Below are 16,707 nucleotides of genomic sequence, written 5' to 3'. Positions count from 1 at the left end.
CCTTGGAAGAAACACAGACTCATGAGGATTATGTACTTAAAGTCTCCTAATGATTCATTTGCTTCTCTGCTTCTTCACACCCTCAAAGAGCTTCAGCCCTAGCTCCGTGGAGCTCTGTGTCCTATGCCTAGCACTGCACACTGCAAGGAGAACATCACAGAGCTGGGTGTCTGTGCCCAGGAGCTGCAGAAGAAACAGCTAGGTTGCTGTGATGTGAATGCTGGCCACACAGGTAGAAACTCTGGGGCACAGCGGACCACTGGGCTCACAAAGCCCATGTGAACAGTGGGCTCCTTCCGTGGTCAGTAATCTGCTCTAGCAGACTGCAGCAATGTGCTGCCATACTTTGTCCTCTGCTTGCCATGCTTAAGGTAACCATTCACCAACACATGGACACTCTTCAATTCTGGAAGCTCCCAAGTGCCATGTTCAATTCAGAAACCAATGGAAAATCTTCAGCATGGGGTGTCCAGATAAATCATCTGGATACTGATCCCATCAGCAATAGAGATGAGTTGTCTTCTAAATGTGTGAATGATTGTTTCATAGAACCAAGAGTATGATGGTGTGAACCACAAGTACTGGATGGCAGATCTTCTAGCAGACACATAAATCAAGCTAGATCAGTTCCATCAGTTCAGAGAAGATGTCGCCACTGCTATATGTGTTGTCAGGGTGGGCTTACTGTTGGAACAACTCATTTTTCTCACATGTTGGTAGCTTAACACAATAAAGGTTTGTTTATTCTCATGTCACAGTCCAGTCAGGTCAGTGGGGGTTCTGAAGCGGGTGGATGTCTTTGCTCCAAACAGGCCTCTGGGGATCCAGGCTTCTTCCTTCTAGTGCAGGGGTTCTTAACCTGGAATCCACAGGTCCCCAAAGGGGTTTACAGAATCCAAGAGGTCAGTGAACCTGCATGGGGGAAAAAGTGTATCTTTATTTTCACCAACCTTTTAACTATATTTAACATTTCCTGTAATTATGATTTAAGGCATCAAGCCATAATAATGTTAGCACCACCTGTGACTTTAATACCAATCAAAATCATAGATGTTTCATATCACATTACAATTTTAGTAGATATCATGAAATATCATTTATTAATAATACTACTTTAAAATTATGGTAGTTATTAGGCCCACTTCAAGGTCTTATTATTTGCTGCATTAATTAAAGAGTACATATATTGCCATATTGCGAAACACTTTTTAAATTCAACTTTTACTTTAGATTTGGGGGTACACGTGCAGGTTTGTTACACGGGTATATTGGGTGATGCTTGGAGTTTGGGATACAACTGAGCCTATCACCCAGGTAGTGAACATAATACCCAATAGGTCGTTTTTCAACACTTCCCCCGCCACTTCCGTCCTATAGTAGTCCCCAATGTCGATGTTATTTCCATCTTTTTGTCCATGTGTACCCATTGTTTAACTCCCACTTATAAGAGAGAACACGCAGTATTTCCTTTTCTGTTTCCACATTAATTCACCTAGGATAATGGCCTCCAGCTGTTTCCATTTTGCTGCAAGGGACATAATTTCATTCTTTTTCTTGGCTATGCAGTACTCCATGATGTATGTGTACCACATTTTATCTGTTCATTCCACTGACACCTAGGTCAATTCCATGTCTTTGCTACTGTGAATAGTGCTGCGATGAGCATGCAAGTGCATGGGTCTTTTTGGTAGAATGATTTATTTTCCTTTGGGTATATACCCAGTAATGGGATTGCTGGGTCAAATGGTAGTTCTATTTTTAGTTCTTTGAGAAATCTCCAAACTGTCTTCCACAATAGCTGAACTAATTTACACTCCCATCAACAGGGTATATCTCATTTCCTGCATCCATTATTTTTGACTTTTTGATAATAGCCATTCTGACTGGTGTGAGATGGTATCTCATTGTGGTTTTGATTTGCATTTCTCTGATGATTAGTGATATTGAGCATTTTTTCCTTTTTTGTTTTTTTTGCCACTTGTATGTCTTCTTTGAGAAGTGTCTGTTCATGTCCTTTGACCACTTTTTAGTGGGGTTAAAAAATATTTAATGTTTTTTTCTAGCTGTCTTTATAATTTTATGTATTTTATTTTAAACATTAAAAAACACTATTCTGAGAAAGATTCATAGGTTTCACCAGACTGCCAAAACGGTTCATGGCAAACAAAAAATTAAGAACTCTGATCTAGTGGTTTTGCTGTCCCCTAATTAACCTTTGTGCCCTTTGCATCTAATCATCAGAGCAGGCTGGGCTGACACTGGGAAGCAGTTTATGGGCAATGCTTAGAAGGAATGTGAGTTGCTTCTCCTCCATCAGCCCTAATTCAGTGACATGATGCCACTTGACTAGAAGGGAGGCTGGGAAACAAGGTCTAGCTGTGTACCCAGCAGGAAAAGGAAATGGGGCTTGGTGAACGCATGGAAGTGACTGTCACCATACCCAAGAGAACAGTCAGCAAAGAGGTGGCATCCCAATGACAAGGGATGCCAATGACATCCCAATGACAAGGGACAATAAACCTCCCTGGAGAAAACTCACTTTCTATAAAATTTACTCTAGGAAGCATAATCATAATAATCTAGCAATAGCTGCTGTTGGTTGAATGATTATTCCCGTCAGCATTCGGTTAACCGATTCACTTCCATAATGTCATTTAATCCTCATAATAATGCTGTGAGACAGGTACTATTATTATTCCTATTTTATAAATAAGAGCACTGAGAACTTGTGAAATAAGCCCAAAGTGAGTGCTCTCAATCATGGTACTGAACTGTTTTGGAAAATACTGCCCCAGCCTGAGCAACATGGCAAAAGTCTGTCTTTACCAAAAATACAAAAAATTAGCTGGGCATGGTGGCATGTACCTGTTGTCCCAACTACTTGGGAGGCTGAGGTGGGAGGATCGCTTGAGCCCAGGAGAGACAGAGGCTGCAGTGAGCCACAGTTGCACCACTGCACTTCAGCCTGAGTGACAGAGTGGGACCCCATCTCAAAAAAAAGGAAAAGAAAATACTGAGACCCTTGTTGAAGAAGGTGGAATTGTGTACTGGTGAGAGGATGCTTTCTGGAGCCAGAGTCCCTGAATTCGTATTTCAACTTTGCTGGTAGCTGGTTCATTGACCAGATACTTTCTACTGGAGCTTTTTATGCATCTGTAAAATGGAAATTAATATTAGTATCTTTTAGGATTAAAAGAGATAAACACTTAAGACCGCCCCTGGCACATAGTAAGTGCTCAGTGATGTTATCCACTGTTTTGACAGCCGAAATGGCCCTGTGATTACCTTCGTGAACATGATCTGAAATATTCCAGCAGAGCTCATTTCTCATGAAGGACATGAGGAAATAACTGAGGTCACCAAGATACTCACAAACCTGGGGGTACCTACAACAGGGTGTTGAGTTATAGCCAAGAGGCTGGGGATGCTGTTATTTTTCTAATGAAGGAAAAAATACGTTGGGATGATAGAAAATGCTGTTAGAAAATAGTTTCCATTTTACTATCACTCTTTCTCCCCTTTACAGAATTCCATGAAGGTGATGTTCAAATGCCTCTGGAAAAACTGTGGGAAGGTGCTGAGCACCGCGGCAGGTATCCAGAAACACATCCGGACCATCCATCTGGGGTAAGGCAGCCCTCTCTTCAGGGATGTGGCCTCTCTCTGCTCAGTCTAGGGCTACACACTCAGAAATTGCACACCACACTGTGCCTTAAAGGTTCTGGACACTGGGCTGGCTTTGTCTTCCTAATCTCTAGAGAGATGGCCACTCCAGAGAATCATGTATTTTCCAGTGGAGAGTATTCATGACTTTAAGCATATATAGCCTAAAAAGGATTCAAGAATCATCACACCAATCAATGCTACTGTTCCTATTCTTATGATGCCCGACCATCTGGCTCAATCGCTTTCTATTGCTCAAATAAGTCCTTTGTTTGTAAAATCTATACTTTTCCTCATATTATATAACCACCTTCTAAAGGAAAAATAAAATGAAGGTTTAGGAGCCATAGCAGTTACAGGTCACCCCAGGGGGCAGTGGTATTCCATCAGTCTTGTGTTTTTTCCCTAAGTCTATCTTGTCCAGGGATCTGGGATTTAGAAGGGACCTTGAGAGGATGTAAGTCACAACCAGTGTTCATAAGGCAAACACAAATGCACGGCCAGGCTCCTATGTGCTTGGACACAAATGAGACCTTTCCACAAGATAAATGCAGAGAAGTAAGTGCAACAATCACTTTACCCAGCAAGGGATACATTTAGAAAATGCATCATGCAGGCCGGGCGCGGTGGCTTACGCCTGCAATCTCAGCACTTTGGGAGGCCGAGGCAGGCAGATCACCTGAGGTTGGGAGTTCAAGATCAACCTGACCAACATGGAGAAACCCCATCTCTACTAAAAATTACAAAATTAGCCGGACATGGTGGTGCATGCCTGAAGTCCCAGCTACTTGGGAGGCTGAGGCTGGAGAATCACTTGAACCTGGGAGGCGGAGGTTGCAGTGGGCAGAGATCGCGCCATTGCACTCCAGCCTGGGCAACAAGAGCGAAACTCCATCTCAGAAAACAAACAAAAAAAAGCAAATGCATCATGCCCAATGCATGGTATAGGCAGAAGGTAAAAATAACTTCTAAGGTAATGTTGCTAATCTACAAGGGTGGCTCCACAGTGACCATGGAGAGAAACAGGGATCCAGCTCTCTAATCATCGAGGCTGATGTGTGGGGACACACCAGAGCCTTCCAAAGCATATTACCCATAGGTCACCAGGCACTGGGGAGATGGCCCGGCAAAGCTTCTCTGGCCAGAGTCCACCTTATGTCTAAGAAATACCAGTCGAAACACCTGAGGGCAAAACACCCTCCTTCTGGTCCGCAAGCCTTCGGGGAAGGAAATCCTGCAATGTCTCCCCTGAAATTTCATTGCCAAGACAATTCACAATGTAAGCAGCTCAGTTTTTTAAAGGTTTAGAAAGAACTTCTCAAAGCTAGAGGCAAGAGGTAGGGTATTGTTTTAAAGTCTATCTGCTCAGAAAATGGAGTCCTGTTCAGCCCCATCAGAAGCACATGCTGTATATCTGTATTTATAGACCCTGGAAGTGGTATCACATTAGTCCTGTGAGCTCCTGGGGTGCTCTCACAGTGGGTGGATTCCAAAGTGCAGCCACTTTATTTGCTTTCCTAGGATCCCCTTTTTCCTAATGTGCTTTTAGAATTTCCCTGGTGAATTATGGTTGACAGCCTGCCAGGCACCACACAGGAATGGGCCTGCGTTAGCAGGACTCCAAGGCCAATCTATGTTTATGAAGCCCAGGGCCTGTGCTCTCTCATGCACTAGGGGAGAGAACACACCTTTGCCTTAATCCATGAGCTCAATGACGTGGCTGTAGGATGATGGGGCATTTTTAATGAGTATTGGCTGGTGAGAAGATGAGGAGGAAAACATGGCTAAGCTGGAAGAAAATAGGCCCTCACCTCTGATGTATCTGCAGTGCACACCATGCCTGTATAAAAAGCACACCGCTTTTCTCGTCAGTCTCACTCCATTCTTATACACTAGGGGCTGGTCCTGATTTATCCCCACGTGGGACACACAATGTGCCCCAGGCCTGTGTGTCTATTAGTAGCACTTGGCAGCCAGCAGCACCTCAGCCTGCCTTTAACTGGAAAGGAAGTGGGGACAGGAATAGAACAGACACTCATTCTTCTTCCCACTCTCTGGGGTCTTTAATGGTATGCTGGTCACAAGGCCAAGCCCAGCCAGACCTGATACGGTGCAAAGACACCTCCCCAGGCACCTCAGCCTGGGAGCTCAGGGGAAATGGAGCTGGTCTGGGGCAAGCCACTGATTTGAACAAACAGACCTGGGAAGAGGTAAGGCATAGATTTTTATGTTAGGTTCTCTGCAGAGCTCGTTAGTGGGGAAAAGGTATGTTCTGAGTCAGTGATCTGCTGCTGCAGTGAAGGGAAACCCGTTCCCTCTGCCCAGCCATCCCAGAAAACCAGGTTTCTAGAGAAGAGACGCACCACTTCTCTACAAACTCACAAATCATCGAATACACATTTTCTGACATTATGGAGAGTTATTTTATTTTACTCCAAAACTTTCTGTGGAAAAGTACAATGTTCTGTGTTTCAGGGAGAGGCACTGTGGGAACACCTAAGAAGCTACTTTTCCTGGTGATGCTGAAAATTGAGACCTTCTAACACAGTCTTTGTTTTTGTTTAATAAGCACTTTATGTAGTGTTTATATTGTGTCAGTTCCTCTTCTAAGCACCTTGTATTTATTAGCTTAATCATCACAATAATCAAGTACTGTAATTAATTATCCCCATTTTATAAGTGGGGAAACTGAGGAACAGGGGCTACATGTAGGCTGCCAAAATCACGCATACAACTAGAACGTGTAGGAGTCAGGGTTTGAACCTAGGAAGTCTGACTCCAAAATCCATTCTCTTAATCACTGTGCTGCAACCACCTCAGCTCCATTCATTCACTCGTTCACTCATTCATTCAGGCAACATTTACTAGGTACCTACCCTCTGCCAAATACACCGATATGTGTGGAGTGACACAGGATGAACAAAACACATCCCTAGAGAATCAGTCATAGTGAGGCGACAAAGAGGTTTAAAAAAATGCAGACAGGTACCCAGTGATTAACAAAAGGAATGAGTAAACACACTTCAGAGGGAGCACAGAGCACTAACAGGAGTGAAGTCCTAACTCCTAACCTTTAGAATACACCCGGGACTTAACGTTTCGGCCCTCGCACCACTGGCCTGCCCTGCTCATCTGGAATATTGCTGACAACAGCTCCTCAGAGGCCTCTGCTTTTGCTCGTCTTTCTGTCCTCTATTTCCCAGACAGTATACAGAGTGATCCTTTTTAAATTAAGTTAGAGTTCTGAAAACCCCCAGTGGCTTCCACCATATTCGAATGCAAGCCAAAGCCATCATCGTGGGCCACAGGCCCTGGACGACCTTGCCTCTGCCCTGTTCTGACTCTGCCCGTCACTCCCTGGTGTCCCGAGCTCTAGCCTCTGGCCTCTCTGCCAGGCCTGCCCACCTGAGGGCTCTGTGTCACTCCTCCCTGGTGTGTCCTCCCCATGGGTGCCACCATGGTCTCTCCTCAGCTTCATCCAGGCAGGTGTCTGCTCAGACAGCACCTCCTCAGAGAGGCTTTTGGCCACTTTATTTAATGCCTGAACCCAGGAGGCGGAGGTTGCGGTGAGCCGAGATCGCGCCATTGCACTCCAGCCTGGGTAACAAGAGCGAAACTCCGTCTCAAAAAAAAAAAAAAAAATAGCACCCGCCATCGCTGATCCTGCTTAACAACTGTTATGCTGCTTTTTCTTTCTAGGACTTAGTAACACCTGATATATTAAATATCTATTTCTTTTTTAAATTTTTTTTACATTTTTTCATCTCTTTTTATTTTCATAGATTGAAGGGTACAAGTGTGGTTTTGTTACCTGGCTGTGTTGCACCACAGGGGTGAAGTCTGGGCTTCTAGTCTAACCAGCACCCAAATAGTCAACGTGGTACCCCGTAGGTCATTTCTCATCTCTGCCTCCCTCCCACTCTCCCCCTTTCGAAGTCTCTAATGTCTATTATTTCACTTTCTATGTCCATGAATATACATTATTTAGCTCCCACTTATTAAATATCTATTTATTTATGGGTTTCTTGTCTGCCTGTAAGTTCCCACTATAAGTTCTATCAGGGCAGAGTCTATATTTTCATTATATTTAATATACAATAAAATATATATATTATTATCAGGAGACCCTGGAACGGTGCCTGAACATAGTAGATTTTCAGTAAATCATTGATGAATAATTGATTGAATTAGCGAATGAATGAATTAATGAATTGCTTTAAGACATCAAGGAAGGGTTCCCTGGAAGTAGACATTGGGAACCGAGTGCTACAGGATAAGCAAGAGTTTGTAAGGCAGACAAGAGGGAAGAAAAGAATTCCAGACAGAGGGGAAAAGCATGTGCAAGATTTCAAGACAAGAAAACAGACTCGCTTAGTATGATTGTTTTACTCTCTTTTGCATTAGGCGTGTTGGGGATTCTGACTACAGTGATGGAGAAGAGGACTTTTACTACACTGAGATCAAGCTCAACACAGACTCAGTGGCAGACGGGCTGAGCAGCCTGGCCCCAGTCTCACCTTCCCAGTCCCTGGCTTCGCCTCCTACTTTCCCCATCCCAGACTCAAGCCGAACAGAAACTCCTTGTGCCAAAACGGAGACTAAGTTGATGACGCCCTTGAGCCGCTCAGCTCCCACCACCCTCTACCTCGTGCACACTGACCATGCTTACCAGGTAACTTGCAGGGGACTGTGAGAGCAATCACTTTGACCTTGACTAAAACCAGTGGCCGTCTGGCCTATGAGTAAAAGATTACTTGGTGGAAAAACAGCATCACACACAGCAGCCTGGTAGCTTTGTTTCTTTTTTTCTCCCTTTAAAGCCAAGAACTCATACAGATGGGGTCCTATGGTCTAGTCTCAGATTGTTCAGTGCTGCCTGCAGATTCCATCCCATAGAGGCGGTTATGATGATAAAAATCCATCCCTAATGTTGCAAAGCCCTCAAAATGGTGCCTGGCACATTACATAATACCTATTTTTTAAAATAAGGCCAGGCCCAGTGGCTCATGCCTGTAATCCCAGTGCTTTGGGAGGCCGAGGCAAGTGGATCGCTTGAATTCAGGAGTTCTAGATCAGCCTGGGCAAAATGGTGAGACCCCATATCTACAAAAAATACAAAAATTAGCCAGGCATGGTGGTAAGTGCCTGCAGTCCCAGCTATTTGGGAGGCTTAGGTGGGAGGATCACCTGAGCCCAGGGATGTTGAAGCTGCAGTGAGCTGTGACCACTGCGCTCCACTGCACTCCAGCCTGGGTGACAGAGTAAGACCTTGTCTCAAAAAAATAAATAAAAAGTAAGCATTGGAAAGCTTTGGCACAATGGCAGAATCCTACTCCAAATCTGGGACTTCATGCCCTGCCTTCTAAATGGATAATTAAACATCTTAGAGTAGTGGTTCTCAATGTTCTGCAAATCAACAGTGCCAGCATCACCTGGGAACTTGTTAGAAATGTAAATTCTTGGGACCACCCTTCACCCTCCTCTGTCCCCCCCACCAACCATGCGTTCTGTTTTAACAGGCCCTCCAGGGAATCCTGAGTCAAGCTAAAGTCTGACAAGACTTTAGGGACAAAGCCTGCAAATTTAGGACATGGGTAAAACTCCTTTTATCCCCCTAGAAATTCCATTTTTTTTTTTTTTTTTTTTTTTTTTGACACGGGGTCTCACTCTTTCTCTCAGGCTAGAGTGCAGTTGACTGCAGTCTCCAATTCCTGGGCTCAAGCAATTCTCCTGCCTCAGCCTTCCAAGTACCTGGGACTACAGGTGTGCACTACCACATCCAGCTAATTATTTAATTTTTTTTGTAGAGACGAGTTCTCACTATGTTGCCCAGGCTGGTCTCAAACTCCTATCCTCAAGCAATCCTCCACACGGACCTCCCAAAGCACTGATTATGGCCTTGAGACACCCTACCTGGCCATTACTCTTTTAAATGTTGATTCGTTTTTATACAATGTTAATACATTCAAGTTTAAAAAATTTTTTTTCCCATAATTCTCAACTACCTTATTGAACTTTTTAAAATCCCCTTTACATACTTGTAATTATGTTCTCCCACCCTTGTTTTATAAAAACTTTCCATTTAACTAAATAATATCCAATTAAATGAAACACCAAATTGTTTTAATCATTCTTATTGTTAGATATTTACTTTTTAATCTATCCTATTTTTCATCATCATTAACTCCACTGTAAACATCTCTGTGCCTGTAGTGTTTATTTTTTCTTTAAATTCTCAGAACAATAATTATTGAGTCAAAGGATGTAATATGAATGAACAGTTTATGGCTCTTACTATGTATTGCCAAAATGCTTTCCAGTGTACCAGTTGCAAAGCCACTGCCACTAGCAAATATATTTGTAATCAGAAAATTACACCTATAGAGGAAAAATTTAGCCACTTATTTAGCAGACTTAAGAGTAATGGAATAGAGCTAATGTTTGCATTAGCATAATAAATTTCATTCCTGACTCTTATTATGTTGGTCAAAATGAATAATTCATTCATCTTTATCACCATTGCACTTAGGTCAGAAATGACGGGAACCAACTTAGTTAAATCATTTTGCTCATCTATATGAGAAAGTTGGAATACACACTAGTTGATCTAGAAGGTCCTTCCCAAAGCATAAACTTACAAATATTGAGACTTATCTGTTTATAGAAATTATAAATGTTCAGCATAGAAAGTATTAAACACAGTAAAGAAAGAAAATTAATTCCTAATTCCATTGACCCGAGAGCCCTTTGGTTAATAGTTTTTATATGTACTTTAAGACTTTGTGCTGTGTTTTTGTATATACAGTTTTTAAAAGGGATCTGTTGTAGAACTGTTTTTACTGTATTTTTTTCTATTTAATATATCATGAACATTTTCCCATTCCAGTGAATCTTCTTCAACAACAGCATTTTAAAAATTGATGCCTAATATTTATACATATTTGTGGGGCACACATAACATTTTGTTATATGCATAGGATGTATAATAATCAAATCAGGGTATTTTGAATATTAATCACCTTGTGCATTTATCATTTCTGTGAGTTGGGAACATTTCCAGTCCTCTCTTCTAGCTATTTTGAAATATAAAAATACATTGTTGTTACCAATAGTCATCCTACTCTGCTATCAAACGTTAGTTCTTATTCTTTCTATCTAACTGTATGTTGGTACCTACTTAACCAACATCTCTTCCCACCTTGGCCCATCACACCCTTCCCCACCTCCTGTAACTATCATTTTATTCTCTACCTCCATGACATCAATTATTCTAGTTCCCACGTATGACTGAGAACATGTGATATTTGTCTTTATGTGCCTCGCTTATTTCACCTACCATAATGACTTGTAGTTCCATTCATATGGCTGCAAATGATAGGATATCATTGGTTTTCATGGCTGAGTAGTATTCCATTGTGTTCTTACCACATTTTGTTACTTCATCTGTTGATGGACTCTCAGGTTGATTCCATGTTATCGTTGCTATTGTGAATAGTGCCGCAGTAAACTGAGAGTGCAGGTATCCCTTTGATACACTGATTTCCTTTCCTTTAGATAAATTTCCAGTAATGGGATCACTAGATTATGTGGTAGTTCTGTTTTTAGATTTTGGGGAATCTCCATACTGTTTTCCGTAATAGGTGAATTAATTTACATTCTCACCAGTAGTATATGAAAGATCCCTTTTCTCTGCTTCCTCACCAGCATCTGTTATTTTTCATCTTTTTAATAATAGCCAATCTGACTAGGGTGAGATGATACCTCATTGTGGTTTTGATAAGCATTTTTCTGATATTAGAGATGTTGAGCATTTTTTGATGTATCTATTGGTCATTTGTGTGTCTTCTTTCGAAAAAGTTTTATTCAGGTCCTTTGTCCACGTTTTAATGGAATTATTTGGTTTTGCTATTGAGTTGTTAGTAGTCTCTTGTCAGATGAATAGTTTATGAATGTTGTCTCCCCTTCAATAAGTTGTCTCTTCACTCTGTTGTTTCTTGTGTTGTGCAGAAGCTTTTTAGTTTAACATAGTCACATTTGTCTATTTTTGTTTTTGTTTCCTATGCTTTTGAAGTCTTAGCCATAAAAATGTTCTGGAGTGTTTTACTTGTGTTTTCTTCCAGTAGTTTTATAGTTTAAGGTCTTACATTTACATCTTTAATCCATTTTGAGTTGATGTTTGTAAATGACAAGAGTTAGGGGTCTAGTTTCACGTGTTTGCATGTGGATATCCAGTTTTCCCAGCAGCATTTAGTGAAGAGGTTGTCCTTTCCCAGTGTATGTTCTCATCACCTTGGTCAAAAATCAGTTGGCTGTAAATATGTGGACTTATTTCTTGGTTCCCTATTCTGTTCCACATTCTGTATATGTGTCTGTTTTTATGCCATTTTAACAACATTTTGAATGACTCTGTAGGTATATCATGATTTATTTACCTACTTCCCTATTACTGGGCATTTGTGTTGTTTCCAGTTTTTTTTGTTTGTTTTTGTTTTGAGACAAGGTTTCATTCTGTTGCCAGGCTGGAGTGCAGTGGCATGATCATAGTTCACTGCAACCTTGAACTCCTGGGCTCACATAATCTTCCTGCCTCAGTCTCTCAAGTAGCTGGAACTACAGGCACACACCACCAAACCTGGCTACTTTATTTATTTATTTATTTATTTATTTTTATTTATTTATTTTTTTTTAATTATTTTATTTTATTTTTTTTTAATTGCATTTTAGGTTTTGGGGTACATGTGAAAAACATGCAAGGTTGTTGCATAGGTGCATACGTGGCAGTGTGATTTGCTGCCTCCCTCCCCTTCACCTATATCTGGCATTTCTCCCCATGCTATCCCTCCACAACTCCCCACCCCCCTGCTGTCCCCCCCTCCCCCCCAACAGATCCCCGTGTATAGTGCTCCCCTCCCTGTGTCCATGTGTTCTCCTTGTTCAACACCCGCCTATGAGTGAGAACATGTGGTGTTTGATTTTGTGTTCTTGTGTCAGTTTGCTGAGAATGATGGTTTCCAGGTTCATCCATGTCCCTACAAAGGACGTGAACTCCTCGTTTTTAATGGCTGCATAATATTCCATGGTGTATATGTGCCACATTTTTCCTGTCCAGTCTATCATCGATGGGCATTTGGGTTGGTTCCAGGTCTTTGCTATTGTAAACTGTGCTGCAATGAACATTCGTGTGCATGTGTCCTTATAGTAGAACAATTTATAATCCTTTGGATATATGCCCAGTAATGGGATTGCTGGGTCAAATAGAATTTCTATTTCTAGGTCCTTGAGGAATCGCCACACTGTTTTCCACAGTGGTTGAACTAATTTACACTCCCACCAACAGTGTAAAAGTGTTCCTATTTCTCCACATCCTCTCCAGCATCTGTTGTCTCCAGATTTTTTAATGATCGCCATTCTAACTGGCGTGAGATGGTATCTCAACGTAGTTTTGATTTGCATTTCTCTAATGACCAGTGATGATGAGCATTTTTTCATATGTTTGTTGGCCTCACGTATGTCTTCTTTTGTAAAGTATCTGTTCATATCCTTCGCCCGTTTTTGAATGGGCTTGTTTGTTTTTTTCTTGTAAATCTTTTTTAGCTCGTTGTAAATTCTGGATATCAGCCCTTTGTCAGACGGGTAGGCTGCAAAGATTTTTTCCCATTCTGTTGGTTGCCGATTCACTCTATTGACTGTTTCTTTTGCCGTGCAGAAGCTGTGGAGTTTGATTAGGTCCCATTTGTCTATTTTGGCTTTTGTTGCCAATGCTTTTGGTGTTTTGGTCATAAAGTCCTTGCCTACGCCTATGTCCTGAATGGTTTTGCCTAGGTTTCTTTCTAGTGTTTTTATGGTGTTAGGTCTTATGTTTAAGTCTTTAATCCATCTGGAGTCAATTTTAGTGTAAGGTGTCAGGAAGGGGTCGAGTTTCTGCTTTCTGCATATGGCTAGCCAGTTTTCCCAACACCACTTATTGAACAGGGAATCCTTTCCCCATTGCTTGTTTTTATCAGGTTTGTCAAAGATCGGGTGGTTGTAGATATGTTGTGTCGCCTCCGACGCCTCTGTTCTGTTCCATTGGTCTATATCTCTGTTTTGGTACCAGTACCATGCTGTTTTGATTACTGTAGCCTTGTAGTAGAGTTTGATGTCCGGTAGTGTGATGCCTCCCGCTTTGTTCTTTTTGCTTAGAATTGACTTGGCTATGCGGGCTCTCTTTTGGTTCCATATGAAGTTTAAGGTGGTTTTTTCCAGTTCTGTGAGGAAGGTCATTGGTAGCTTGATGGGGATAGCGTTGAATCTGTAAATTACTTTGGGCAGTATGGCCATTTTCACGATATTAATTCTTCCTAACCATGAACATGGAATGTTTCTCCATCTGTTTGTGTCCTCTCTTATTTCGTTGAGCAGTGATTTGTAGTTCTCCTTGAAGAGGTCCTTTACATTCCTTGTTAGTTGTATTCCTAGGTATTTTATTCTCTTTGTAGCAATTGTGAATGGCAGTTCGTTCTTGATTTGGCTCTCTTTAAGTCTGTTATTGGTGTATAGGAATGCTTGTGATTTTTGCACATTGATTTTGTATCCTGAGACTTTGCTGAAGTTGCTTATCAGTTTCAGGAGATTTTGGGCTGAGGTGATAGGGTCTTCTAGATATACAATCATGTCGTCTGCAAATAGAGACAATTTGACTTCCTCCTTTCCTAATTGAATACCCTTTATTTCTTTTTCTTGCCTGATTGCTCTGACTAGAACTTCCAGTACTATATTGAATAGGAGTGGTGAGAGAGGGCATCCTTGTCTAGTGCCAGATTTCAAAGGGAATGCTTCCATTTTTTGCCCATTCAGTATGATACTGGCTGTCAGTTTGTCATAAATAGCTTTTATTATTTTGAGATATGTTCCATCGATACCTAGTTTATTGAGAGTTTTTAGCATGAAGGGCTGTTGAATTTTGTCAAAGGCCTTCTCTGCATCAATTGAGATAATCATGTGGTTTTTGTCTTTGGTTCTGTTTATGTGGTGAATTACATTTATAGACTTGCGTATATTGAACCAGCCTTGCATCCCTGGGATGAATCCTACTTGATCATGGTGGATAAGCTTTTTGATGTGCTGTTGTAATCGGCTTGCCAGTATTTTATTGAGGATTTTTGCATCTATGTTCATCATGGATATTGGCCTGTAGTTTTCTTTTTTTGTTGAGTCCCTGCCGGGTTTTGGTATTAGGATGATGTTGGTCTCATAAAATGATTTGGGAAGGATTCCCTCTTTTTGGATTATTTGGAATAGTTTCAGTAGGAATGGTACCAGTTCCTCCTTGTATGTCTGGTAGAATTCGGCTGTGAACCCATCGGGGCCTGGGCTTTTTTTGGGTGGTAGGCTCTTAATTGCTGCCTCGACTTCCAACCTTGTTATTGGTCTATTCAGGGTTTCGACTTCTTCCTGGTTTAGGCATGGGAGGAGGCTACTGTCCAGGAATTTATCCATTTCTTCCAGGTTTTCTAGTTTATGTGCATAGAGTTGTTTGTAATAATCTCTGATGATGGTTTGAATTTCTGTGGCATCTGTGGTGATATCCCCTTTATCATTTTTTATTGCATCTATTTGGTTATTCTCTCTTTTCTTTTTTATTAGTCTGGCTAGTGGTCCGTCTATTTTGTTGATCTTTTCAAAAAACCAGCTCCTGGATTTATTGATTTTTTTGTAGGGTTTTTCGTGTCTCTATCTCCTTCAATTCTGCTTTGATCTTAGTTACTTCTTGTCTTCTGCTAGGTTTTGAGTTTTTTTGATCTTGCTCCTCTAGCTCTTTCGGTTTTGACGATAGGGTGTCAATTTTAGTTCTCTCCTTTATTCTCATGTGAGCACTTATTGCTATATATTTTCCTCTAGAGACTGCTTTAAATGTGTCCCAGAGATTCTGGTATGTGGTGTCTTCGTTCTCGTTGGTTTCGAAGAACATCTTTATTTCTGCCTTCATTTCAGTGTTTATCCAGTCAACATTCAGGAGAAAGTTGTTCATTTTCCATGAGGCTGTGCGGTTCTGGGTTGGCTTCTGAATTCTGAGTTCTAACTTGATTGCACTGTGGTCTGAGAGACTGTTTGATATGGTTTCTGTTCTTTTGCATTTGCTGAGGAGTGATTTACTTCCAATTATGTGGTCAATTTTAGAGTAGGTGTGATGTGGTGCTGAGAAGAGTGTATATTCTGTGGATTTGGGCTGGAGAGTTCTGTAAATGTCTATTAGGTTTGCTTGTTCCAGGTCTGAGTTCAAGTCCTGGATATCCTTATTAATTTTCTTTCTTCTTGATCTGTCTAATATTGACAATGGTGTGTTGAAGTCTCCCACTATTATTGTGTGGGAGTCTAAGTCTCTTTGCAAGTCTTTAAGAACTTTCCTTATGTATCTGGGTGCTCCTGTATTAGGTGCATATAGATTTAGGATCATTAGCTCTTCTTGTTGCATTGATCCTTTTACCATTATGTAATGTCCTTCTTTGTCTCTTTTGATCTTTGTTGCTTTAAAGTCTATTTTATCAGAGATGAGAATTGCAACTCCTGCTTTTTTTTGTTCTCCATTTGCTTGGTAAATCTTCCTCCATCCCTTTATTTTGAGCCTTTGTGTATCCTTGCATGTGAGGTGGGTTTCCTGGATACAGCACACAGATGGGTTTTGGCTTTTTATCCAATTTGCCAGTCTGTGTCTTTTGATTGGGGCATTTAGTCCATTTACATTTAGGGTTAATATTGTTATGTGTGAATTTGATCCTGTCATTTTGATGCTAGCTGGCTGTTTTGCCCATTGGTTGATGCAGATTCTTCATTGTGTTGCTGCTCTTTACCATTTCGTGCGTTTTTGGAGTGGCTGGTGCTGGTTGTTTTTTTCTATGTGTGGTGCCTCCTTCAGGAGCTCTTGTAAAGCTGGTCTGGTGGTGATGAAATCTGTGAGTACTTGCTTGTTCACAAAGGATTTTATTTTTCCTTCACTTATGAAGCTTAGTTTGGCTGGATATGAAATTCTGGGTTGAAAGTTCTTTTCTTTAAGGATGTTGAATA

At 41.2% G+C, this 16,707-nt stretch overlaps 1 protein-coding gene across 1 annotated transcript in view; it reads left to right on the top strand.

Annotated features, from left to right (window-relative positions):
- Positions 1 to 16,707, top strand: part of ZNF704 (zinc finger protein 704) — a 252,826-nt gene that overhangs the window by 202,446 nt on the left and 33,673 nt on the right. Inside the window, exons 5-6 of the mRNA XM_021665914.2 lie at positions 3,527 to 3,627; positions 8,068 to 8,335. Coding sequence (XP_021521589.2) covers positions 3,527 to 3,627; positions 8,068 to 8,335 — 369 coding nt within the window. The remainder of the gene's footprint in view (positions 1 to 3,526; positions 3,628 to 8,067; positions 8,336 to 16,707) is intronic.

Source organism: Aotus nancymaae, unplaced genomic scaffold (assembly GCF_030222135.1).
Source record: "Aotus nancymaae isolate 86718 unplaced genomic scaffold, 86718_ANA_hifiasm-v0.15.2.pri h1tg000036l, whole genome shotgun sequence".
NCBI lineage: Eukaryota > Metazoa > Chordata > Mammalia > Primates > Aotidae > Aotus > Aotus nancymaae.
This window is presented reverse-complemented; position numbering and strand designations above follow the sequence as displayed.